This window comes from Centroberyx gerrardi, chromosome 3 (assembly GCF_048128805.1).
Source record: "Centroberyx gerrardi isolate f3 chromosome 3, fCenGer3.hap1.cur.20231027, whole genome shotgun sequence".
Lineage (NCBI taxonomy): Eukaryota > Metazoa > Chordata > Actinopteri > Beryciformes > Berycidae > Centroberyx > Centroberyx gerrardi.
Genome location: NC_135999.1, coordinates 4,869,171 through 4,895,716, shown reverse-complemented (window position 1 = coordinate 4,895,716; position 26,546 = coordinate 4,869,171). Strand labels below are relative to the sequence as shown.

Genomic DNA, 26,546 nt, shown 5'->3' with positions numbered 1-26,546 from the left:
CGGAGCTGAGATGCAGTTATTTATAAAGATGTAAACAAAGACTGCTCTGATTTCCCCAGGAAGCACTGTCGGACCCAGAAGGAAGTTTTAGATTAGGTTTTTCGGCACTTTTCTTTCACAGTACGTTTTTACAGCACGTTTTCGGAATTGGAACAATCTGTGGCCAAGCGAGGGGAACGGGTTTGGTACAAATAACCCTGATTTGCAATTGAAGAAACAATAAATTCATGGGTTGAGGAAAAGAAGAAGAAGAAGAAAAAAAGGGGGAATAATGAATCAAACAATCGCTATACGAGGGAGGTTTTAAGTGCCGGAATTCGCGCAATTTTCCTGATCGCTGGGGTGAGCAGACTGTCGTAACCTGGTTGTGCTTCAGTCAGGGTAAACGTGAACTAACGAAATATCGTAAACAAAAAAAAAAATAGTCAAGCATGATAACCATAATAACTAGAATATCAACAAACCTTCAGCGTCGCGCTTAGTTTGTATCGTGGTATCGTTAAACTCCGACTGCGCGTGCAAGAACCGGAATACCGGAATCGGCGTCGCATTTTCGCACTCGAGAACTGGGAAGGGGGGAAAACCGATCCGAGATCCGCGTCCGCTCGGGGTGGGAAAACACTGGAATGGGGGTTTTAGTGGTTTTAGTGTGTGCGGGCCTGTGTGGGTTCATGTCTAAAGCGGTGGTGCAAGCAGCTCTGTACACGATGAGTCTGAGATCATCAAGAAGAACGATTCAAGTAAGGCAACATGTTGAGATGAGATGACGGAATGGATGCTGTAGTTTTTTTGTTTTTTTTCTTTTTGTTCGTTTTGAAATCGTGTCATTTGCAGTGATGCGGGTTCCCCTCCGTCGCCCAAGTGGGTGACCTCTGGAGGGAGGAGTGGGGGGTTGTGGGAAAGCTCTGGAGGACCCGTTCTGGAACCTACAATTCGGCCTAAAACCCCACCGGTCCGATCGACTCGACGGCATCGAAAACGGCAACGCAATTTGGGTCCTTTCTGGCGATTCCGATTCTTTCTACGGAAAGAGGACAGAAACGTTTGACCTAAGGCGACCTGCTAGCTACCCTGAAGCAGAGCGGTGCAGAAGGTCCTTCACCGAGCGGAACTTTGCCTAAACTGTCCTCCGCTACCTGGCGAGTCTCTAGAGACACCAAAAGAGCGGCGGCGGTCGGCCCTCCAGAGGCGATTGGCGTGTAAACTTTGTCACTCGATGTTCGCTGCGTGGTTCGGTGCGAGCGATTGGCGGAGGGGACAAAACCGGCGAGTACAGTCGATGTGGAAGAAGTGGTGAAGCCGTTGTGGTGGGCAGTTTTAAAACATTCGGATACTTGTGTGTGTGTGTTTGTGTGTGAAGAAGAGACAGAGATACAGAGAGAAAGAGAGAGAGTTTGGCAGAAAGCGTACAACCAGTAATTTCTATTTAAAAAGAATCGTCCTGGTCGGCGTATCCGTGAGACGCGACCTCTCCCGGACCGGATTGTCCATTGGTTCGTTGTAGTGCAGGGTGGTACAGCGGTCGTATCAGTGGTGCTACAGACGCCCGCGGGTGGCCCGACAGCCGGGAAAAGCCGGGCATTGCAGTTTCCCCCCCCCAATGACACCCAGCTTTCTTGGAGCCCGTTCCAAGATGTGACGATTAGAGAGTCTACATTACAGGCTGATTGACGCAGCAGGGAAAGAGATCCGCCGCAACTCCGCCCTATGTTGCGGCGTTACAACCAAGTGGAAGAGGAGGGGGGGGGGGGGGGGGGGGGGGGGAGTACATGGCACTGTTTTTGTTCCATCTCATTTAGTCCGTTTTGTAGCTTTCTCTCCTCCTCTCCCTTCCCCCAAAGTCAAAGACCCGGAGAGACGGACGACTTCGACTGCCTCCAGGAAAAAGCTCCATGCGTCTACCTGCCTGGGAGGGACGAGGGTTCCTATGTGACGGGGTCGTTCCTGTAGGTTTCGGTGTGTGTGTGTGTGTGCGTAACCTTGAGGGTCCACCCCTCTTCGTCCCTCTCGCATGTGAGCACATCGGGCCTCTGAAGGAGAACAGACACATTACCGGGTCACGTCCGAAGCGGGACCCGTTCGCCCTCCTGATGGCAGCTGCTGTCCTCCTGCAGCGGGGCTTTGAATAAGGGGGAGGTACGGGGGAAAGGCAGAACGCAGCGGAGTCGGGGGCGGCAGGAGCGGTAGAGCCACGAAGAGATGGTCGAAAAGGATTTGGGGCAAAAACTACGGGCAGTGCTGGGGGGCACAGTGCAGCTCTGGACAGGGTTGCAGAGGATTGGAATTTGTAGGGCCCCCCCTCAGAGGCCAAAGTGATGAAACCTCCTCCGTGGATTGAGGCGGATGACAAGGTAGACGAGGAGGAGGAAAGCCAGAAGGGGGACAGTGCGGAGGGGAGGCGGCGAGCTGTGGGGAGGCACTTACTTGTCCTCGGTGTGCTCGTGGAGGCCGGCGGCGGCCAGCGCGGCGCGGTACTGCAGCAGCACACCTCGGACGCTCTTCACGAACCCCTTGGAGAGCGGGAAGAGCGGGAAGCCGATGTCCGGGTAGCCGCTGCGCTCCGGGAGGAAACTCCGGTAGCTCTTTCTCCGTTTCTTTGGTCGCACCGCGGGCTGGCTCCCCGCGGACCCCGCCCCTCCCGCCCCGCCGGCGGAGCCCGATTCCGAGGCCCCGCCGCGGACTACGGCGGTTTCGGCCCCCGAGGAGGTGTTGGCCTGTGGCCCGTCGCAGTCCGAGTTCTGGCTCAGCTCCTGCTGAGAGGCCGCCGTGGTGGACGGGCTCAGCCCTGAGTCCTCCAGCTCCTCCTCCACAATACTGGTACCGCCCGCTGTGACCCCCTCCTCCCCGGGCTTACTGGGGCTGCTGTGGGCCACCGCCACCGGCCCCGACCCCAGGGGCAGCTGCTCATCCAGGGGCTCCACAGACGGAGGCCTGTCCTTGGAGGGCTGAGCCCTGGACGAGCTGTGTGCCGCTTGTCCCTTCTCAGCGGCCTCGTGGAGCTCCAGCCAGACCTCCAGACGGTGGACTAGCCGCCAGCCGCTGGAAACAAAGTGCTCCTGGATCTCCTGGCTGAAGACCTCCACAGGGCTCTGCAGGAGCTGGGTCATGGACTGGACCATCTTGATCAGGGCCATCTCGTTGTAGCAGCGGCTGTTCTCATAGCCTTCCTGCAAGCCTCGGTCACTGTCGAAGCCAGCCTCGTTATAGTAGGGCTCATTGACCAGGATCAGGCCTGTAGGAAAGAGACACAAATATAGATGCAAAATACATTTCTGAACACTTTTAGTCCATTACAATGAGTAGAAATGGCTAAAATACAGAAGCCAGACTAGCAAATCAGTATGTCAAAAATTATAAGTAGTGCTCCCTGACGAGAATCACGCCTACTTGACACATGGACAAAAGTAGATATGGATTTTAAGGAGAGTTTTGAACCAGCTATAGCAATTGCCTTATATCTTGAAGGTAACTAAATAACATTTAGCAGCAAGGCAAACAATATATATACATATATAGATTAGATATATAGAATATATAGATTTAGAACACGATTTAAGGTTATTTAGACAAAACATAAAGCTGTATTTAGAAAGCTATACTTAGATGTGATGCTTTAAAGTAGATGTGTTACAATCTAGGTTGACCAGGAGAAAGCACAGAAACAGAGCTCTCCTGGCTTTTTTTCTTTTTACTTTGATTCAAAGTTTACATAATCCTTTTTGCACCAAGTAAGATTCATAACCCTAGAGTCCAAGGAACCCAATCTAAAAAGGTCAAAACCCATCATGTCCCGCAGCAACGTGTTCAGAATGTTAATGCTATTTCCCTATGTGGTTACAGGCATTTTGACCAAGATCTGGCCAGGAGATGGAGAACGTGCACTTTAATATGTACTGTACTGTATATTTGGACACAGAGATAGTAAGGTACTGCTGTTGTGCAACAAAATATAACGCTGAATCAAAATCCTGAACTCGATTTGTCTGGCAGGCCAGATTGCAGAGAGGTTTAATGGAAGCCGTGTAACGTCTCTCTGCGAGACAGATATATTTAGAGGGACTGTGCGACACACTGCAGTCAGAACCCATCTGAGCAAATGAGCACATGAATAAAACATACTTGTGCTGCAGAGAAGACAAGGGCAAAGTGTGTGTGTGAGTGTGTGTGGGTGTGAGTGGGCTCACCTTGTATAGAGATGAGGACCTGCAGCAGACTGGACTTGCTGGTCCATCTCTCGGTGCCCTGTGGATCACGTCGCCAAAAACCAGACCAACAAATCAACACAGTGTGAGAGAAATGCATAACAGCACTGACATATACTAGCTGTTTCCTCTGACCAGTAGATGGTGCAGTGGATTAGAAAACATTTCAAAGGGCAGAAGTCTTTGAAAATGACACTAGAATTCAATAGGCGTAGTACCAGTATTTTAGGTGTAATGAAGTCTGAAACAAAAAGGGGGCAAACTGGTGCAGATGGGATTCAAACCCCACCATGGCACATTTCTACACTTTGGGTCATGGGCCTTCTGGTGGGTCCCATCATAACATTTAAGGATTTAAGTTTGTTGCCCCTCTCCTTTACATTATTCCTGGTGGTGTCTGCATAGTTGGAGGTATCGGGACTCATATTCCTCCCTTTAGGAGAGCTATTCATTGTGTCAGAGTTGATGGGTTTTCGTATCAGGGCGTGCATTACGTCACGCTCCGCTAGTCTGCTTATGATCAATCACCCGACCCCCGCAGGAAGAAATGGAAGTCTCCGCCAGGAAATAATCCCTCAAAACCATGACAAACTTTTATTGGCAAATCCATGTCTTTTTATTTAGGGCATCTAAATCTTTGTTAGCTGGTACAGCAGTTCATTTCAAGCTAGGGTTGACACTGTAAAGTTTGTATTTTAAAAGCAAAAAACGAGTAAATGTTGGAAAAAAATCTAATTGCGTACGGCATGCATTGCAAATGCTTTGGACAAGCTAATCTTTCACCCAGGGACCCTTGGTAGGAAATTACATATTGCAAATTTGGTTCCTGGGGTGGCAATATAAGAACCCCTGTAATGTAATTCTTAATGTTCAAAGAAAGTCAATAAATAATCCCCAAAGAACTATACACAACTACAAAAATTGTTGTATATGTATTCTATCCATTTTGCACTGTCATTCTCTACTATGTGTGTCAGTATGTACTGTGAAACAAGTATACAGAAGTATATACATACAAGTACAGAAACAAGCAAGTTACCAATGTGTCTCTGCACTGAAGTCAGTAAGACAAATTATACCAAGGAGTGATCCTGCCAATCCCAAATCTACTCGACACACCGAAGCTGTAGATCAACACTCACCTTGCCGATCCAGGTGCCCAGCAGGCTGACGCAGACCTTGCCGTTGTCGTAGAGGTTGGGGTTGAGGCGGCCGCTGCACTGGGACAGGTAGCGGAACAGCGGCGGCACGGCGGGGTAGATGTTGGGCAGCTGGATGTCGAACAGGAACAGGCCGTCCTCGTAGGGCGTGCGGGTCGGCCCTTTGATCAGAGCCGAGAACAGGTCCTGCGTTGGGGAGACGGGGAGGGACTTTAAAGTATTTCGAGGCACGCGGTGTTATTTCATCTCTGAGACCGTTTGATGTCCAAGATTGAGATTAATGTATAAGACTTGTGTCGGATCAGCAGTCACAACAAAGCTGTGATCACAGCCGAGTACGGGTCCTTTGAAGGGAGAGGGAAGAAAGGAGGCCCAGCCGTCATTTTGACACATGTATTTTGTTTTTAATGGTGCTACATGTAGCCTTTTTAAACATCAATACATCAATGTCAAACTAATTGTGATACCATGGTATAATTACCATAAACAAATGAGACCACGGTAAAGCCTTTATCTCACGCCAGTGGTTTTGTTAGTGCTAGTGTTTCTCAACATTATGACCACATTTCCCATAAACCCCATTGCTTCTTGTCACAAAGAGGATGCTTTTACTACCTCCTCCCCCTCCCTGCCGTCACTCTGTGTGTGTTTATTCCTGTTTGTTTACAGTAATTATACTAATGTTTTAAAATTAACATGGCGGATGATTTATTGATCTTAAAATGCTACAAGAAGCACCATTAAATCTGAGGGCACAAAGAGTCCAGGCATCGTTTTTTTTTGCTTTTGGCAAATCCAAATTCATAAAATGATGTGTGTGCTACTTTTTGACTTCACGTTAATGACGTGGAACGTACCATGCGATCTTCGAAAGTTTTGACCATGATGCCGTCAGGCAGTGAGGTTGCCAGCAGAGCCATCTCCTTCCTCACTGTGCTGAAGAACTTCTTCGCCTCCGCTGGCTGGAACTCCATTTTCTTGAATGTGTGTGTGTCTGGGACAGAGAGAGAAGACAGACAGATTATGGTCATTGAATAACAATACTTCATCTACTTAAGGGTGTGCGTCTGGGACAGACACAGGCAGACAGGTGTGATTACAGAATAGCAATAGGAGGTAGAGATAGTCATTCATAGTAATGACAAAACTTGGGCTTGACTTTTTATTCTCTTCGGTGTGCGAGCGCTCCCAGAAACCTTCTCCACAGATGCGGCAGACAACTTGGCTTGCTGAAACTCCACAACCACAAAGAGTTGAACATAAACCCCAATGACATTTGAAGCAACAAAGACAGATCGATGTCTATATAGTGTCTACATCCACTACTGCAGTTACTGTAGCCGCATCATAAGTTTATTTGAGGACTTTAAAAGGACTTTGCTCGAGCTCTAATTCAAGACTTTCCGTCTTGTGCTGATATGGATCAGATAGTCTGGGTTTTGACCGGGGAGCTGGATGTCAATTTAGATAAAAATGAGTTATCTGGTTTGGTGATCGTGTTTTTACTTATCCAATTATAGCAGAGATTAACGAAGAGCTTCTGGAAGGAAGAGATGACGGAAAAAGGGGGGAAAAAATAAGGCAGGGAGGAAGGGAAGGAGAGAAGGAAGGAAAAGAGCCCCCCTCTCTCACCTGGTGCCCACTCCAGCACGGAGAACACCTCTCCCTTGGCGCTGGTGAAGGTGACGCCGGGCTTGCCGCCGCTCTGTTGGCACAACACTGGAGTGTCACTGGGCCATTCTGGTCCGCCCACCGGTGTCTGGGGCTCCTGCTGGGGCCGCTCCTCCCCGGCTCTCTCTGTCTGGAACGTAACACACCAGGAGGTAAGACAAGGAAAGTGTTGCATTGACTGACTTGTGGTTCTTTGATATTCTAGATGGCACTAGCACAAGATAAATGAACTGTCAACGTGGCAATAAAGCACATAATCTTGCATTGCTGCTGGAAACATAATGCCTACTGTTTAAAAATGCATACTAGTGAAACAAAATATTACGCTTTGCCCATTAACACACTCACATACAATGCAAGGTGCTATGTTTCAGTATATAAAATGCAGTGCTATCACTTCTTTCAATAGTACAAATTACAAATCTACACCTCTGTCCCTGCTCCTGCGCTCCCTCCCGCCTCCACCACGGCCTCCATCTTCTCCTCCTCCACGATGGCGACGTTGTCCAGCGTCTTCCTCAGGTTCTCCTGCAGCTTCTTGATGTCGTCCAGGAAGCGCTTCTCCTTGGTGGGCTTCTCGGGGGGCGCGGGGGGCGCCACGTTGGCAGCGGACGCGGGCTCGGCGGAGGTCGGGGAGGTGGGCGAGCCGCCGGTCCAGAGCTGCTCCACCGTCATGTTCTTCAGGCTCTCCAGGATCTTCAGGGCCTCTTTCAGCTCCCTCAGGCCCCGCGTGGCGCCCTCCTTGCTGGGCTTGTCCGCCCCGTCGGCGGCCCCTCCTGGAGTGGTTCCTGGGCAGGCAGAGTTTATGTTTATGTTTATTAGAACCATGACAAAGGTTGACCCAAAGGTTTCTGTATTATGACAGGGAAAACACTGAAAAGGTGCAACTCTTTCTCTCAGTAAAAACAACTTTATTTACTCCTTTTTTAAAAAGCCATTGTTAAAAAGGTCATTGACGTTTTTCATTTTTACTGAGAGCTTTCTAGTTTTTGTATTTTTTCCTGTTGCAAATTCAAGATCTGTCCTTCAGTCTAAAACCTTCAGCTGCATTATCTGTGTAGCAGTTATATCTTATAAGATAAACAATGAAATAAACAAACAAAGCAAAATATCCTCCCCACCTCCTCCAGAAGCAGGACTAGCCACAGCCATGGCTCCCTCTCCCTCCTCTCCTGGGACGCCCTTGGTGGGGCTGGTGACCCCGGCTACGCTGCCCTCCTCCGGGGGGATGATGAAGGGCGTGGAGCCCGTGGGCGTGGGGGCCGGGGTCGCCGTGGCGGTGACGTCTGCGTTGTTGCCGTGGCCGTCCTCCTCGGTGGTGAGGCCGTTGTCCGTCTCCCAGCTGTCGCTCTCGTCCTCCCACTCCTCGGTGGACAGGCCGCTGCTGGTCTCCTCCACCGAGTCGTAGTCCGTCTCCTCGATCTCAGACTCCACGTTGTACAGGTGCTGCGTGTGATGAGAACGAGACGAGCAACTCTTTATTTAGCCGCTTCAACACTGTGGCCATAATCACAGTAAAGAACACCCTCTCGTAAAGGGTGTTTGTTGTTTTTGTTGGTTCTGCAGATGACGCAGCTTAACCAACTTAGCACTGACTGAAGTGGTGTTCAGTGTGAAAAGACCAAAGCATCACCTGTGGTAGGACGATGGTCATGGAGTTGTCGGCCCACACCACCTCCACCTTGCTGCTCACATCCACCCTGGACACCTGGCCTACCGACGTCTGGGGGAAAGTAGATGTAGAGACAACCATCATCAACAACCAACAATACATTCCTCAATTTTTCTCAGTTTCATGGCTGCCAGTTTCAGGTGTGTGGTGTTGCAGATTCATCCTCCTCCAAACCAGATTCTTTCACCAAAGAGACTGGGAAGCTACTGGATTGCAATTGACAAGTCAGTCAGTAATGAGGAAGCTGGTTTTGTTCTACAGTTCTACCTTTTTGAATATGACAATTGAGCTTTGATATCGCTCAGCTAAATATCATCCCCTGATGACTGGACACCAACTACTATTGATTGTGTTGTACAAATTTTCTCTTCCAATTAGTCATTATGCTCAGATTTTGAATGGAAAATCATTGAGAGAAAGTGATTTGTAGTCTTCTCACCTCGTTCTCGCAGTCGTTGGTCTGACTCTGTCCGTTCTCCGAGTTCCATATTCTGATGACGATGTCGGTGGTGCGGAAGTGGAAATCTGGGTGATCCGCGATGTCGTACACGCTGACGTCCTCCTCCTCACCTATCACCTGGATTTAAAACACACACACACACACACACTGATCACCAGGCTCATCCCATTTCCTCTACGACCTTGAATGACAATATAAAACAGCCAGGTATCACAACATAACACTCTCTCCTAATGGCGTACAAGGGAGTGTAGCCAAGTTGCTATGGTAACTACATAGTGCATACCCTACTTGCACCCCCGCCCCCCCCCCCACCACTGTCCATCTCATTCCGTCTCTTTGTCTTCCTCTCTTGCACTCACATACACACTCTCTTAAATAGCACACACACACACACACACACACACACACACACACACAGACGTCCCGTCCTCGTGACTGACCTCGACGTCGTCACTGCAGGTGTTGAGCTTGATCCACTTGACGGCACATGTTCTGCCCTTGTGATCGCCAGACTGGATCACCCCATACACTCCTGGGTCCTGGAGGGCTTGGGCTGGGGTGGCGATGAGCGCAAAAGGAGCACACACACACACACAGAGTGTTATTTAGGTGGATACACTGACCAGTACAGTATGCACAAGCTGAAACTGGAACAGGACAAACTCAAGCCCCCCCCCCCCAATTGCTCACAAATACACCAGAGAGAAAGAGACATACACAGTCAGTTGAGAGAACAAGGCAGAGTTAAGTATACAAAGTACAGACACAAACAAAAGCTCTAGTCACAGCCTCTAAACACAAAGATTTATCACCCAGAATGCATTTGCCTGGAAGGAAATGGGAACAGATAAAACGTTCTTTATTTGGCTGTAACAGGCCATTACAGCCTGAAAGTGAATCCCAATATTTTCAGTCCATTTCCACACACACACACAGACTTGGCATACTTTCAGCAAATGGCCTAGATACTGTAGGTACTGGGTTGCTGAGTGGCCTATATAAAACATCTCATCCCAGTCCCCGGGGACGGGGATCTGACACCTGCCGCGTCTTCCAGTATCCCCAAAAAGAAAAAACGAAATGGAACAAAAACAAAAAGATACAGCAACAAAACGAATACTGCGAATACAAAAATCAAATCTCCTCACGTCGTTTGTCGACCACAAAGTCCCCGGGACAAAACTCGTGGCTGTCGAGGTGCTGGATGGGGATGAGGTCGTTAGATCGGATGCCCTTCTCCACCCGCCCGTCCTTCCACATCACGTCGGCGGAGGTCTTGGTGGACACCACCTCCACTGCCACCCTGCAGGAACACACACACCGGTTTTGTTTTGGAAACCTGTAATCTTAAAGCACGTTTTCATTTTTGTTTTCTTTTGTTTCCGTATTCTGATGTTATCGTTTCCCTTGTCAGCATTTCTCTTATTTTTGCTTCTGATCTCATTCAGTTTCTTTTATTGCTGCTGCTCTTTTTGTCCTGTGAAGCACTTTGTAACCCCCGGTTTTGAAAGGTGCTATATAAATAAAGATTTACTTGTGTGTGTGTGTTTGTGTGCCGAAGTGAAACGACAAGAAAGAGTGTACGCGCGCAGTGTTTTGTAAGCTGAGAACGTGTGTGTGTGTGTGTGAGTGGTTGAGGAAATGACACCATTAGTAGTCAGCACTGAAAGCCTTTGTGTGTGTGGGTGCCGTCGAGCTGCAGCGTGACTGTCAGACAGACTGACACTGTATACGATGAGCCCGTCGACAAAGAGAGAGAGACTGAGTGTTGCCAACTCTGTTCCCAGGGAAAGAAACTACTGGCTGCTCAAAAGTGGCTAAAAGATGGAATATGACATCATATGCTAATTTGATGGTTGAAACAAGTTGCGATATTTGTCAATAGGCACTTTCGAGCCGTCGTGAACTCACAGACAAAAAAAAAAAAATAGCGAGAAAGAGAAAAAGGATTTGATAGCAATGGGAGGAGGGGAAGAAAGACAGCAGGACAGAAAGAGTTGGTCGACTGTTAACCCACCGGTCTCCGGGCTTGAACTCGCGGGAGAACTTGGTCCTCTTCTTCTTGTGCTTCCTCTTCAGGTTGCGGATGGAGAGCGGGATGCTCTTCTTGCGGTTGGTGCCCAGGCCGCCGCTCTGAGAGGAGGCCGTGGAGCTGGCCGAGGAGGTCAGGGAGCTGGGAGCGGGGGTGACAGTCGGGAGTTAATCGCTCACAGATAAACACATACACCTGGAGAGACGGGATCTTTTGCCCCCTAGCAGATCTACACCAGTGCCAACCTACCTGGTGTCGTCGGTGTCCTCGGCGGCCTCGTCGTCAGCATCCTGCTCCCCGGGTTCGGCCCAGCCGTCGGCGGGGTTCTGGGCGTCCTGGGGGTTCTGAACGGGCTCCACGGGGCCGTTGTTGTTGTTGGGGTGGGAGGAGTCCGTCTGCTCCGATTTGTGCTCGCCTGGTGAGAGATGGAAACGAAGGAGGGGAGGGGGGGGGCATATTAGAACTGCATCTGCATGGATAAGAATGCTGAAATAGTATGCGGTAAAAGCATGTGTGATCAGAGCTTAAAAGAGAAAAGGGCTTTATTTATGTTCACCCATCTTCAGTGTAATATGGATTTCAAAGCAAAGCATACATTAGAGCCAATCAGACTGAAGAACAGGCTGCCAGCATTGGATCATATTTCTTCTTCTGTCAGTCTCCATGGTGAATCGATGAAACCAGTAAAAAAGATTAATTTAAGCTCATCGCCTCAATACTTAGGCTTTTTACTGTGCTACAGCTGGGAAGAGCAAAGTAATTTCCCATTTTACTAAAGCATGCAGAGAAATGTAATATTTCTCAGATGGAGATGCTGAAGTGTGCTGCACTTCAGCACAATTTCCAATTAGTCCCTTCCCACTGTACCGAGCCCCGTTTGTGGAGAGAATTCCCCCGTGTCTTACGCGGGAACTTTAATCATTCTGTGACACTGCTTTGCATGGAAATATCGCATTCTTCGCTACTTTAGGGAAGATGCAAGCAAAAAACGGCTCACTTTTCTGACAATGATATATGAGAAAGCGAGTGTGTGTGTGTGAGAGATGTGAGAGATCAGTTTTTACGCTCTGTATATTACGGTTATTGTCTCACATTTAACTTTCACTCATATTCAGCGATGCTTGCTCTCGCTTTCTATCTTGCAGCATATAGCAAAGGCTCTGATTAATGCTTGCTGAATCAGGAAATTATCATTTTTTTGACTGAGGACCAAGTGTAGCAGCCACAGCTTTCATAGAAACTACAGATTAGAACAGAGACATCGAGGAGCACGTGCTTCTCTAAAATCTGCTTAAAATCAATATTTGTACAGGAGCTCTCATTCATTGGGTTTCTCATTGGCACAAGTCTATTTTTAATGACAGATGACAGTGAAATTCTCTCGAGAGACAGAGAGAGAGAAAGAGAGAGAGAGAGAGAGAGAGAGAGACAAGTGGCTGAGTCAGACCTGGTTATTGGAAACTGAGCATGTCCAAGTACATGACTGCAAATGTGGACTTGTGAGTATGAGACAGAGCGAGAGAGACAGAGAGAGACAGAGAGAGTGAGAGAGACAGAGAGAGAGAGAGAGAGAGAGAGAGAGAGACAGAGAGACAGTGTGTACCCTCTGGATTCTCTGCTTTCTCTACAGAGAGTTGGTTGGCACCTTGTGTGTCGGCGTTCTCCGTCTTCTTCCCTGAATCCTTCTTGAACATTCTTTTCAACTGCGGGGGAGACACACACACACACACACACCATGTTTGAACATGATCAAAAACAACTGTTTACAAGGTGTGACAGTCTGTAATACCAAGGATACCAAAACATACTAGCCTGTTCATTTACTTTCTGTGTAAAACATTTGATTGTAAGCGCTAATATGCTCCCGGGGGAAAATAACAGACATCTACAACAGTTGACAGAAAGAAATGAGGTTTTTCATACACAACGGCACAGTCACATACGTCCATACACTAACATACGGAAAGACAAATACACACCTTCCTGGCCACGGGGTCTTCAGGCAGAACAGGGGCACCTTCGGGTCCTTCGCAGGTGATGCGCGTGGCGTCGCACTTCGCGGGGAAGACGTAGAGGGCCCTCTCTCCCAGCTGCCTCTGGGTGTGGTCGTAGTATCCCAGACGCCTCACCCTGAACCCAACCGGCCAATATGGAAAGCAAACAAACGTGTGGGTCAGCAACAGAACATCAAACCTAAGTACATGGAAGCGTAAGTCTTTACAGTGAGCGCATGTGGACGGATGGACCCACCTGCAGAGGTTTTCCTGTGGGATGGTGGAGGCAGGGGGGTAGACGCTGTCGGAGCCCTTGGGGGAGTAGCTCTTTGTGATCCACGTCACCTTCAGCTCCACCACCTTGACCTGAGGAACGCAGCGTTACAGCAGGATGACCATTTCAGCACAATTAAAAATACAGAATTAAAACAGTTAAAACCCACTTTGACAAAACGTGTATCAGTGACGTAATGACTCATATTTTCCTGACAAAAAAAAGGAGTCTGCAGAGAAGGGCTCAAGATGACTGTGGATCAACAGGAGTAATTTATGGGGCTGCATACAAGCCAGAGGCAGTTCAACCCCAGATGGGAGTTGATGTCTGATGCTGAAAGATCCAAAAAGCCCAGAGACCCCAGGCTGCGTCACTGTTGATTTATGGAACAGATGCAAGCATAAAACAAACAATAAAACCATGTAATAACTCATCCTTTATGTATTTTACCTTATGAAAAAAAGAATAAAGTGCATCATCAATGAAGATCTAATGAAGATTCTATGTGGGATGTGAAGGTGACACACTGTCCGAGTTCAATGCCAAGTACAATGCGTCAAGTGGTGCAGTCATCATGCTATCATTATGATAGTAACTCTTCTTACTTACACGCATTGCCTCGTCTCACCTAGTAGGGGATCAACTACCCAAAATGCAATGCCAGGTGCTGTGAATGAATGCAACCTATTGCTTACTAGAGGGGATGCAAAATGGCTGCAGTAAAACGTTTGCAGGTGGGAGCTGTGACACGGAGTGAAAAGGAAGGGACTGTCATCATCTTACCTCTTCTACCACCACCCTGAATTTGCACTTCTTGCTGAGGACAGGTTTGACCCCCGACAGCCACTGTACATTAGAGAAGACTTTGGCTGGACCAATCAGCACCTGGCCCGGGTAGAAACCATATGCCTCGTCGAAGAACAGACCCTGAAAAACAACACAAAACAAACAAACAAAAAATATGACAAACAATTAGGTGAAGTTTCTACGTAGGTCACTGTTGAAAAAAAAACTGTGCCTATGTCAATTACAAAGCAGAAGATGAAATTTCAATTTTGTACAACCTTAACTGCACATTAGATATTTATGAAACATGTAAACTGTATTTCCCAAAAATATACATGGTGCACTTTTCAGTAGGTTCGAGTTTCTAATAGGTATTCTGCACTGTGCTCCAGCATTCTGAGACAAACTACACCCCAAAACACCACTAAGATCACCTAGCAAGAAAAGTAAAAAATAGAGCAGCTCTGAAAAGAAAATGTCAAACTATAGCCTGAATATAGCAATAATATGCTACAAAATTGAATAGCTTTTTCCTGGTGAGACAATTTAGCACAAGCGAGTAAGGGGATGAATATTTTAACAAACAAAGTTTTTCACAAACTAGAATTTCTACTTTCTACTTTGAGAGAAAAAGTACTTGGTAAGATCTTAGACCAAAAGTCCCAAATAAATGCATCTTGAATAAATTTTGGAGCACTAGAAAATGCGCAAAAATTCAAGGGGATTGAATACATTTTACAGGCACTGTAAGTGTCCTGCTACATGACTGAATAGCAGAGGATGACACAGTGGATATATCAAATGACAACCTGAGAACCATAACAAAAAAAGATGTTAGAAACATCAAAGCAATTTCCTAGTAGTGGATTTTGGTGTTTTCTGACCTGCGACACACTGCATACAGGAGCACAAGGCTGTACAACAAAATACAATCCATCCTTAGTACTAGTAGAAGGACAAAAAAACCTATTTACAGCCTAAATAACCCTGCATCGGGGTCAATTCCATTTCAATTTCTGCCGGGCCTTTGAGCCTTTTTGAAATTGAACTGACCCCAGAACAACAGCTGTGCCGTTTTGCCTGCAGGGACGGAGAGAGTTGCTGTACCCGAGGTGGCAGGTAAGAGCTTGCGGCTACGTACCGAATCGCTGACATGTGGACAGACGTCGTAAAGCTTGGCACCGTCCTCCACGCTCATGGAGCACCTGGAGGGGGGGGGCGACGAGAGAGAGACAGAGACAGAGACAGAGAGAGACAGAGAGAGAGAGAGAGAGAGAGAGAGGAGTCTGGTTGATATTCACTGGCTTTGGCACTGATGGATGTGTGCCAGCATGCATGCACAAACTCCGTGTAGACTCCCGCACGCACACCATCCGTACTGTACACTTAAGGACAGATGCAACACACTCGCGCACACACACACACACACACACACACATTACCTGGCTCCGTTGGACAGCTTGAGGATGATGTGATTTGTCAGGTCGTATACTTTCCCCAGCCAGAAGTCATAGGCGATGTAGTCGCCGTACATAAAAGACTGGGGAACACAGCGTGACAGCAGGATGAACTTCAGTACAGCTACAACTTTCAACGTTACACTTAAATAGGCTTATTCCTTCCGTTATTTCATCATTACACAGTAGGTGATCTTCTAAAGACAGTAATCATAAAAAGACATGGTAATAGATTGTGGGTCAGTGATTAGACAATTCTCTTTTAACGGTATGCAATACGTCATTCTGCACATAACTCAATGGGTAGAGCCGGCCACTAAAACTGCCAGGGCTACGGGTTCAATTCCCAACGGGGAATACAATGCTAAAACTGTAGCGCTCATGCCGCTTCAAGTTTTTTTTTTGGGGATAAAAGCGTCCACCGAATGGCAAATGTTCTACATTAATTAAAATCATTCATTTAAAGGAGAACTGTCAAATCAAACACTGTGCTGTGTTAACCAGTATGAAAGAAGGCTTGAGTCTTAATAGGATATCCTCTCTTACCCAGATGTGCTGCAGGTCTTTGCTGTTGACTGGGTAGAGTACGCAGTTGGTCCCCACTAGTTTCACGGCACACTCTATGTCAATGTTGGTCACAATACCGCACTGGTTGTCCTGGAATACAACCAACAACATCAATACAGGCCAAGTATATCAAGGTATCATCAGCATCAGCATGGCCTCTGTTCTGACCCTTCAGTGGCAAAACTTACGTGATTTTGTCAATGGAAACTCTACTAGGTTTTTAACTTTCCAGGGGTCCAAGAACATCACTAGTATCCTGCCATGTGAACAAAGCTACACTTTGTGAATTTTACTAAAAAAAAAAAACCATCAAAACTTAATGTGACATTTATATTCAGATTGCATTCAGGACTTTTTGTACTGCAAATCAAAGCTTTCAGCGCGCCGAGTCTCCTTTGACGCCTTTGTAAGTGTCGACCTGTAATGGTATTCTAGTCTCGTCTGGCGTAGCAAAACGAACAGAGTGATGAACAGTGACGTGATTGGGAAAGAGAGAGAGAGGAAGACAGACAAGCAGATTGAAAGACAGAGAAAAAGGACGAGGGCGAGAGCGATGAAGTGAGAAAGGGGGGAAAAAAGAGGGGGATAGACAAGGGACTGAGGACTCTCACTTACATTGGAATTCATCCGTCGCACGATGTCTCTAATGACGATAGATCGATCTTCAAGTTTCAGCTGCAGAAGAAAGAGCAAGCAAGTTTAGAAAATGGCAGCTGACAAGGACAAGTGACCTCATCTGAAGAAATTTAACTGGGTATCTGCCACTGGTGTTGTTTGATCACACAATACAGTGATTATCTTATGATTATTATTAATGCTTCCTGCAGAGGAGAGCAGCACACTTGACATCATCACTTGATGTGCCAATGCCCTTCTACTGTCCCCTCTCGCACCTATGAAGACTGCAATGTGCACAGTCAGCGGAGTCATAGCGGTCGTCCACAGCAGACCAAATAGAACGGATATTGAGATATTGCCGTCGACACACAGACACACATTTCATGGAGCGGCGCCTGCATGAGCCTCAAGTGTGAGAATCCAGCGCTGTGAGGGCAGGCGACCGAAACGGGGCAGCAACGGCGGTGTGAAGTCAACGCCGGAGGAGCCGACACACACACACATTCACTGTCAAATTACGAACCCAAATAAACTCCCAAGGTGTGAGGAAAAGAAACTTTATCAAGGTAATTGGTAATGGACATAGATGAAGAAGCCAAAACTCGCATTGATCAGTATCCTGGTAATGATTGGGAGAGCTGCGGGCCCACGGGGTAATCGTCAATAATAAACGAGAGCAGAAAATGGCAGGCGCTGCTCTATAATTGGCCGAAGCCCTGCTCCCAGGGGCGGGCCGGGAAAAACCTCGTTCCGCTGGGCCAAATTCTGCTGTGTCATACCAGGCCTATTAGCATATCTCGAGTCAAAATGAACTAGCTGTAAGTTAATGAATTGGTACCCTCCTGACTTGAAATCCCAAGACTAATAATTAAGTTTTCTAAGCTTTAAACCATATGGTAGCCTGCTCAGATCTCAGGAAGGGCTAAACAGGCTGTGCTACACAAGCATAATCCTGAGTGAGCATCCAAGACTACCGGCTATCCCATCAATCAAGCAGAGCAGTTTCTGTTTGTCCCTCCTATCGTCTGTATTGTCCCCAAAAGACGGGGAGCAGTATGTCGGACATCTATCGGGAATATGCTTGCTGGAGTCGACTTCTTTCAGCAAATGATGCCAGCTTCCGCTTTGTTTTCATCTTCTCTAACAAATCGGGCACCAAAATGAGTCGTGGGCCCAAGTCCTCTGGGTCCCATAAGACGAAATGTAGAGCGCAATGTGTCTCCATTATCCTCGTCCAGGGATTCAAACCCGCTTCACTGTTTCATAAACCCCCCTGCACTACAGCACTGACAGTCATCTAACAATTGCACCAACAGCCACCATTTACTATTCACTATGAGCTGCTGCAACTCTGCATTCCACGCGCTGCGCTGTTTCTGCAGCTATTCAGCCTTCATTATCTCCGGCGTTGATCCACAAGATAAACATGAGCGATGACCGCACCGGGGGATTAACGGGCCAGCGCAGTCCTCAGTAGCATGGAGATCACACTCACTCTCATGTGATCTCTCTTATCTGCTTGTTCTTGACTCTCCTTCCCAACGGATTACTACTAATATATTCTGTTATATTTGACGGGTTTATGTAATATATGCATAAATGAAACATGAAAAAAGAAAATCAAATGGATAAGAAAAAAATACCAGGGATTAATGATCAGCGAACTCAGGTGGGTGGAACGCAACATGTTAGCCAACAACCTGAGTTTAGCTTTTTCCGCATGCACTAGCCAGTTTGATTAATCCACAGGCTGCATTTGTACGGCGGTGCAAGTTAGCGGACGTCACTTTCCCTTCACGGATAATGGGAACAAGCACGTCTGACAGGATGACTCGCAGCTTTGTCTTTGAGCCATAAGAAGAAGTAGAGCTAGGGCTCAGCTGGGACTCTGAACTGTGACAACTGTGCAAAGTAGGGTTATGATATTCCGGAAACTTTCCTATTTTTTAGGAAATTTTGAGGAACTATAATAGGACTCTATGGGAAAGTTTTGGAATTTATACTGTTGATATTTATGTGAAAATTCCCAATTTCCCCTTATGTTACAAAACCTTGTGCAGACACTGGACAAAATAATGCTACTTTAGCAAGGGATGTTAAATTTGCATCGTCCATTTCATATGGATTGTTTTCCATTCTGAGGTCAATACTGGACTGTTGGCCACTGGCTCAAACTGCAAACCCTCCAGTCACCAGCATTATGTGATGACAAATGTTTATCTGATCCACCAACCCCAAACAATCCAATTGAAATAGCAAAGCAGGAGTCAGATTAAGAGTAAGTGTGCACCAAGGACTAACCTAAGGAGTTTTAGAGACGGTTCATGCATGATGGTGTCTATTGCATGTTCTGTAAAAGTGAAAGTAAGTCATTTTGTTTGAATTGTAGCCTACTGTTAGACTGAAAATGTAGCAATCACAGGTCATTTAGAGTAATAATATGTGACATTTTCAAAATATTTTGCTACTCTCCATTGCTGATCGATAAAACACAATAGTGATTCAACCTAGCCAGCTGGTGAAAGGATTTGCTGTTCTAAACACCCGGTGTCTGGTAGCTCTTTCCCAGGAAAAAAATTACTTTTATGTTTCCAGCAGCAGCAACAGGGAAGAAGAACTGGGTAGTTAGCATGAGCAGTGATAGCCACCATGGCTGAACAGACAAAGTAAAAAGTGGCAATCACAGAAAGTAAAACTCCATAAACAGAAAATCCATGAAAAAAAAAACACCACAGCAATGAGCGCTGAGCAACAAAGATGCCACCAACAAACTAAAAAGGAATTTGCACTTAAGCAACTGATTGTGAACTGAGAACTGAATGTTACAAAACAAAACGGGCCATTTCCTGTCAAGTTAACTGGGGAAGTGACTGTGTTATATTTGGTTCTCTAAGCTGAACCCACCACAGCTCTGGCAGACACTGAACCACAGCCAAACAGAAAAGATATGTACATAAAATTGCTTATCAAAAGCTACCTGCAGGAGGCACCGCTCCTATCCTACATGCAAATTCAGAGTGATTCGACTAGTTACGGCACAAGCTGCTCCGCCGGCAGCCACCTGCCAGCCGGAGTCCATCGCCTCTGAGTTTGGGCAGAGACAGATGGAAGTGCGGGAGGAGAACGCAATTAAGAGCGAGAGAGCGAAGAAATGAGAGGGAAAAACGGGAAGAGGCCTGTTGCGTGTTAGGTAATGACTGGGAGGGGAAGGGTTTCCGTGAGATTTAGCCTAATTGGAGAAGCCGGGCGGGAAGAGAATAAAATCTGACAGAAGTGACTGCAGGATGGCTGAATATAAAACCTCAAAAGCAGGGATGATAAACAGTTAGCGATTCACAAAGCTCAGAGCAAGAATGAGTTGTCAATTTTAGTAGGTGGAGCTGTTATCATAAATATAGTGCGTTAGTGTGTTGTCATTTCCCCTTGTGAACACATTCGAGTGTACAAAAACAGACAGTTGTATCACTATACTAACAAGGTCAATCCATCAAATTATATTTATTTCCTAATTTATCCACAAAATGCCAAATCCTATCCTTAACTGAAGCCTCATCCAAACCCCAAAATGGCTCCTTTTCAAAGTGAGAACTGCCAATATGTTCATACTATTTTTTTAGCATTGTCCTCATCTTTTTATCTGTGTGAGGACAACCAAATGCCCTCACAAGGATACACACACACACACACACACACACACACACACACACACACACACACACACACACACACACACACACACACAGGTCCTGGCAGTGCTCCCGTCTGGTGCTGTAACCCTACTCCGCTGAATTCTGGGAGAGAGAGAGAGGGAGAGTGTGGAGGGGATGCGATCGATGGGTCGCCATGTTCCCTTGTAATCTATTAAACAGCAGCCTGTCTGATCCTTATGTCTCTACTGCTAGGAGGACCTTGGGCGGGGGCCGGGTACACACTCCCGGGCACCAACACACACACACACACTCGCACACTCACACACACTCCTGTCTCGCTCCTGATCTAGACCCTTTTTTGCAGAGAAACTCAGAAGTATAAAACATTTTTTTGGACGAACGTGCAGACACAGCCTCATGAATATTCTTTCAGTGGTTGGCGCTGCAGTGCGCTTCACCGGTTCAGAATCACGGTGTAAATCAATAGCACTTTACCCCACTGTAAGGGAGAGCAGACACTGCATTACAATGCCTGAAGTCACACCTCTTGCCTCAGCTACTGTATGGTGTCCTTTGCTACCAATACGAATTATTACCTGTATGCACACAAACACATTGACTGGCTGGCAGCATGAATAAGCTGTTATTCTTAATGGGTCCGCTTGGTTTAGTTTAAAAATAAATCCAAATCGCGACTCAAAAGGTTAGATAACTAGCGACGGTATCGTCGTGTCAATCATTCCCTGTTGTTGACTTCTGTGAGAGAGCAGCGCCTCCCTGCAGCAGGAGCGCTTTCTCTCCAGGAATAGACAAAGGAGAGAGGAGGGCGGAGAGCGCTAGCTCACTGATCACAGTGATAGAAACCTCAGAAACAAGACATCAAGCCTTTTATTACTATTTTCCATCCATTTTTTGGGCAGGTATTTCCCTTGGATGACACCGCTTTCATCTGCTGCCTGAACGAGCTAGTGGCGGGGCGTGTGTGTGCGTGTGTGTGTTTTGCCACAGCACAACTCGACCTATACAAAATGTGGGCTACATGCAAATCACCCCGCAGAACATTTACCCGTAGGGACCAACACATCTGTGCAACTGTTTATGTGCATATGAATCAGGATACTTAAGATACATATATAGGCACAGACACACACACGGGGAATAAGCACATTTGCATGTTTGCGTTTTCAGTATCAAATGGTGTATGAGGGTACTCCATTCACACCATGGGACAACACAACCTGGCAACCTCCCATTTGATAAAAAAAAACAAAAAAAAAAACTATTCCATCTTATAAAATCCAAGGAGAAGGCTGACTTAGTGCAGTACAGTAAGTGTGAGTGTAGCTGCGGGTGTGTATGTGCCTGTTCACGTTACGACGGCAGCGTTCAGGAACTCTGTGGAAACGCCGTTTCAGCGTTTGTGTGGAGGTCGAGCAACTGCCAAAATAACAACGGGGGCATGTCAGCACTACGACAAGCCTGCGAATGAGGTGGGAGCCTGTTGTCCTGGAGAGGAGGGAGGCTGCTCCATGTTTCCTGCTGTCTCACGCTTCCCTCTAAAATGACACACACACACACACATAGTATAGTACTCATTAAAACAGGTCTAAAAATTAACACCAGTCTGCGCTCATGCATGCTCAGTCACACATACCCACTGCATAAATGCACACGCACAAAATGATCAGAAGCCTAGACTGCCGGCTTAAAACAAAGCAGCCGACTGTTGCTATGGCTCGTATGTAGCAAGGTGGAGTCGAGACTGGGGGGGGGGGGGGGGGGGGGAGAGCGAGAGAGAGAGAGAGAGAGAGAGAGAGAGAGAGAGAGAGAGAGAGAGAGAGAGAGAGAGAGAGAGAGAGAGAGAGAGAGAAGTAAGGTGGTGGTGGGCACAAAGTCAGACAACAAAAGAGAAAGACAGAGGCATGCCTGTGTGTGTGTGTGTGTGTGTGTGTGTGTGTGACAGCTGCTGCTGCCGAGATAGAAGACAACCTTGGCTGCCTCTCCGTCCAGGGCGATAAGGCTGAGGCGGCCGGATTGATTACAGGAATCGATGGATGACAGTATTTGCTTTGACTTCCCGGCCTAATTAACACGAGTCATTATCCAGGTGCTGTACAGGAAGAGGGGGGCAGCGAGAGAGAGAGAGAGACAGAGAGAGAGAGAGAGAGAGAGAGAGACTGCAGAGGACCGCAGCCTGGGGGCCACGCCTGTCTTTCTGACAGAGGCTCCTACACCGGGTCTCCTATTCTCTCAACACTAACAAGCCATCTGAGCCACGCACACCAGAGGCCGGCACATACACACAGGTGGCCATACTACTAACAGGTGCATTGAAAACATTTCCCTCCACACACACACACACACACACACACACACACACACAAACACACCTCTCTATATTATCCAACCGTGTGCAACACAAAGCTGTTAAAAATTCCACCCTCAGATCCTCTCACACTGTTAGATATCATCGGTCTGTGATGTTCGATGCATTCCAGGAGTCTTTTTTTCTGATGAAGAGTTGTAATTTACCTTTCTGTTGCACCCACTCAGGCACACCAGAGAGTGTGCCTGAGCTTGTTATTGGATATTCGTTTTCCAACCTTCAATGTTTTCAGTGCTCAACCAGCTGTTTCCTCCTCTCTGGTTGAAGGTGTGTTAATCAGTGTATCAGTGCTCCATGCTAACACTTTAGCTACTATCTTACCATCCATCCGGCCATCTTACTATCTACTATCACTCCATGCTAAATGGTTCATAAAGCAATTTTTAATGATGTTCGGCTAAGTGTGGCAGTTTTGCGTAGGAGACTGGTAAAATTTACACAAAATATGATACAAAAATAACATAGTGGGGGGCAGGAACTCCATTCCCTGGTTACATGGTGAACATGGTGGGCGATGGGAGACTGTGTGCAGCTAAAAATCACTGCACAGTGGATGAATAGCCTACATGGTTGCTCACCTGAAACAGCTCCAAAAATAAACCTGGCTACATCAGCTATACTGAGTTGATGATCATTTTGATCTACAGGCTGTATAATCAAAACCACTAAAAGGTCAGTCTTCTTACTTTGGATAATGCTAGCGGCCTAATATCATTCGCCATAGTAGTGTATGCTAGTGTTGGCAGGAGCGAATCATCTACCAGGGACACATGGATCATTTTGGTGTCAAAAAAAGAAACAAAAAACATGGCATATGACAAATTCCTGGCAACCTTGGCTAATACAGCGATGAATCAATGAATCATGAATCTCATTCACACCACAATACCTAGGCAATACACACAGGCAGGACACATAGCTCTATTAAAACAGGAGCCGGCACAAGGCCTTTTACCCATAGAGACCACAGGGGAATGACAAGAGGACTAATAGTGCACAGTATCTATTATGGAGCAGTCTGCTTCACAGCGCCATGTAGAGTTAGGGAGGGAGGAAAGAGAGAGAGAGGAAAAGAGGGAGGGAAATCAGGAAGGGCTGCAAGAGACGGAGAACTGTACATTACAGAGGAGGGAGAGAGAGAGCAAACAAGCAGAATGAGAGATGACAGAGGAAGAGGAGAAAAAGAGGCAGTCGGGGGAAGAGGCAGAGAATGTAAGATAGAGCTAGAGAGAGTAGGGGAGGGAGATGGAGGGGGGGGGCGGGGCACTCTAGACAGTCAATGATGGCGACAGAGAAATAGGTGGGAAAGTCAGGGAAGTGGAAGGTGAAGATAGTGAATGAGAAAGGGAGGGGTACGAGGAGAGGTAGACGAGGTGTGACGGAGGGAAGATGAAGACGGGGCGGCGGACAAGACACGGGAGAGACAGCGGCCGCGCCCCACGACAAGTGTGTGTGTGTGTGTGTGTGTGGTGGGGTAGGGGTGGGGGGTGGGGGGGAGAGAAGCAAAAGCGAGTGCCAGAAATAGACGAGAACACAGCAAGCACATCATAGCATAGCAAGATAGAAAGAAGGGAGGAAGGAAGGGAGAGAGAGAGAGAGAGAGTAGACAGTCTCCCCCATTGGGCAGGGTCAATACTGCAGAGAAAAAAGGGAGGAGAAGGGAGGATGCAAAGAGGAGGGAGAGAGGAGACAGGAGGAAAGAGGGTTGGTGGGATGGATGCAGACTGCAGCAGGCAGGCAAGTCACTTCAGAGTCTGTCCATTCCCCTGTGTGTGTGTGTGTGTGTGTGTGTGTGTGTGTGTGTGTGTCTTCTATGCAGAGAGAGAGAGAGAGAGAGAGAGGATCAGATGAGATCCATTATCTCAGGGCAGGGGCTGGACAACCATCCAATCAGCACCATATTACATCAACATTCCCCAACACTGGTCTGCTGGGACACTGAGGGAGGGATGGAGAGAGCTGAACACAGGAGGAGGAGGAGGAGGAGGAGAGAGGGGAGATGGAGGCTTATGGGAGGGGTTAGGAGGTAGAGGAAGAGGGGAGGAGAGAGTGGGGGAGGGTGGGAAAAGAGGAAGAGAGGTGGGAGAGTAATGGAGAGGGGTGGTTGGGAGGAAGAGGAGGGAGCTGGGAGACAGGGGGGAGGGGAGAAAGAAGATGGGAGGGCAGAGAGGTTGGGAGGAGAGGAAGAGGAGGAGGAGGAGGGAGCAAAACACGGAGAGGAGAAAAGATGACTGGACAGTAAGAGGGGAGGAGCGTGGAGGATTGGGAACGAGGGTTATGCTGCGTTCATGTCATGTCGGGAAATACAAGCTACCGACTGGGGAAAGCGTTCAAGCTCAGCCTCCTTGTGGTAATGTTTAGAAGGCTCCGTTAGGACTGTAAAGGAGGAAAGGATGAGAGGCGGAGGAGGAGAGAGCGAGGGGGATGTGGAAAAGAGGGACGGTGAGGAGGACAGGTTCGCTGCTTGTCCCGTTTCACACTTCGATGACATGTTTAGTCTCACTCTAAAAGCCCTGAGTCCCGGTCGGGACGGCTGAAAGGGCCAAGGTGTGTTTTTCCTCCCTCCCCTCTCTCTGTGATCTCACCTCTCCCCTCACCTGCTGTGCAGCCTCATCACCTCCCAGACCTCCTCTGTCACGCTGCTTCTTCGCCTGAAGACAAGGACACGTTCTGAACAGCCTGAGGAAGGGAGCGTGTGTGTCCTAAGGGATATGACTGTGAAAGTGCAGCAGAGTAAACCTCAAACTCCACTGAATGTGTTGCGTCACCATGTAGCTGCTCCACAGAGTGCGTTGTTTTGAAAGAGGAGCTGAGGAGAACAGCGTCTGGACCATATTCATTGATGTGCTGAAGGATAGCTTTGATACATCTGCCACTATGTGCACTGAGCTGAGCTGAAACAAACTAAAATACAGCCACAAACTGCAGCCAAACACTTGTACTTGTGTAGGTAACAATGATCTGCTTTTTGGAGTTTGTTTTCCACTTTGAAATGTGATATTTCAGTGTACTATATGAGGAAGAAGGCGCACGTTAGCCATCAAGAATTGAACCTTGACAATTTTCCAGTTTGGACGCGCCCATCAGATGCGATACAATGCAAACACAATGCAGCAGCGGAGCAGCTTTGATTGCTTTCAAAGGAACCATTCTCTCAATGGCTGATGACAATGCTCGATGCCTGATGGCTGTCATGGAGCTTGGGGGTTAGTGAGTGTATATGCACATATATATTCTGCTTTCGAGTTATGTTTGCCTGTGTGTACAAGCACACATATTCTGTGTGTGTGTGTTCAGGCGTGCATCCTGTGTGCATGTATTGGGAGTGTGTTCTTAGGCCTGCCTGGCACCTGCTCAACAACATAACTGAGGCTCTGTGCTCCAAAGCGCTGCTGGGCGGGCCTTGGCAACCGCCTCCTGTCCCAGATTATACCGTCGTCTGCCTGACTACCTACTGCACCTGCAGTTCGGCTCCCCGAGCACACACGACTGCAGGATGCACACCGAGAATTACACCCTCATTTTAAGTGCGTGTTAATGCTACAAATCTGGACTAAAACGTACGGTTTGAGACAGCCTTTTTGAATAACTCTAAGGGTGATTGTTTTAAATTG

At 47.4% G+C, this 26,546-nt stretch overlaps 2 protein-coding genes across 2 annotated transcripts in view; one reads left to right on the top strand and one right to left on the bottom strand.

The window, feature by feature from the left end:
• LOC139930186 (CD209 antigen-like protein D) overlaps positions 1-26,546 on the top strand; it is a 202,084-nt gene that overhangs the window by 14,286 nt on the left and 161,252 nt on the right. The gene's annotated exons all lie outside the window — the stretch shown is intronic.
• ube2o (ubiquitin-conjugating enzyme E2O) overlaps positions 2,208-26,546 on the bottom strand; it is a 32,317-nt gene continuing 7,978 nt past the window's right edge. The window contains exons 2-22 of the mRNA XM_078282200.1: positions 25,530-25,583; positions 16,258-16,368; positions 15,697-15,794; positions 15,396-15,459; positions 14,252-14,395; positions 13,451-13,560; positions 13,180-13,330; positions 12,804-12,903; positions 11,450-11,615; positions 11,186-11,341; positions 10,317-10,471; positions 9,609-9,721; positions 9,145-9,282; positions 8,667-8,756; positions 8,155-8,479; positions 7,463-7,821; positions 6,995-7,163; positions 6,220-6,356; positions 5,345-5,548; positions 4,185-4,242; positions 2,208-3,232 (exon numbers count right to left, since the gene is read on the bottom strand). Of these exons, the coding sequence (XP_078138326.1) occupies positions 2,421-3,232; positions 4,185-4,242; positions 5,345-5,548; positions 6,220-6,356; positions 6,995-7,163; positions 7,463-7,821; positions 8,155-8,479; positions 8,667-8,756; positions 9,145-9,282; positions 9,609-9,721; positions 10,317-10,471; positions 11,186-11,341; positions 11,450-11,615; positions 12,804-12,903; positions 13,180-13,330; positions 13,451-13,560; positions 14,252-14,395; positions 15,396-15,459; positions 15,697-15,794; positions 16,258-16,368; positions 25,530-25,583 (3,714 nt within the window). The 3' untranslated portion in view covers positions 2,208-2,420. The remainder of the gene's footprint in view (positions 3,233-4,184; positions 4,243-5,344; positions 5,549-6,219; positions 6,357-6,994; positions 7,164-7,462; positions 7,822-8,154; positions 8,480-8,666; positions 8,757-9,144; positions 9,283-9,608; positions 9,722-10,316; positions 10,472-11,185; positions 11,342-11,449; positions 11,616-12,803; positions 12,904-13,179; positions 13,331-13,450; positions 13,561-14,251; positions 14,396-15,395; positions 15,460-15,696; positions 15,795-16,257; positions 16,369-25,529; positions 25,584-26,546) is intronic.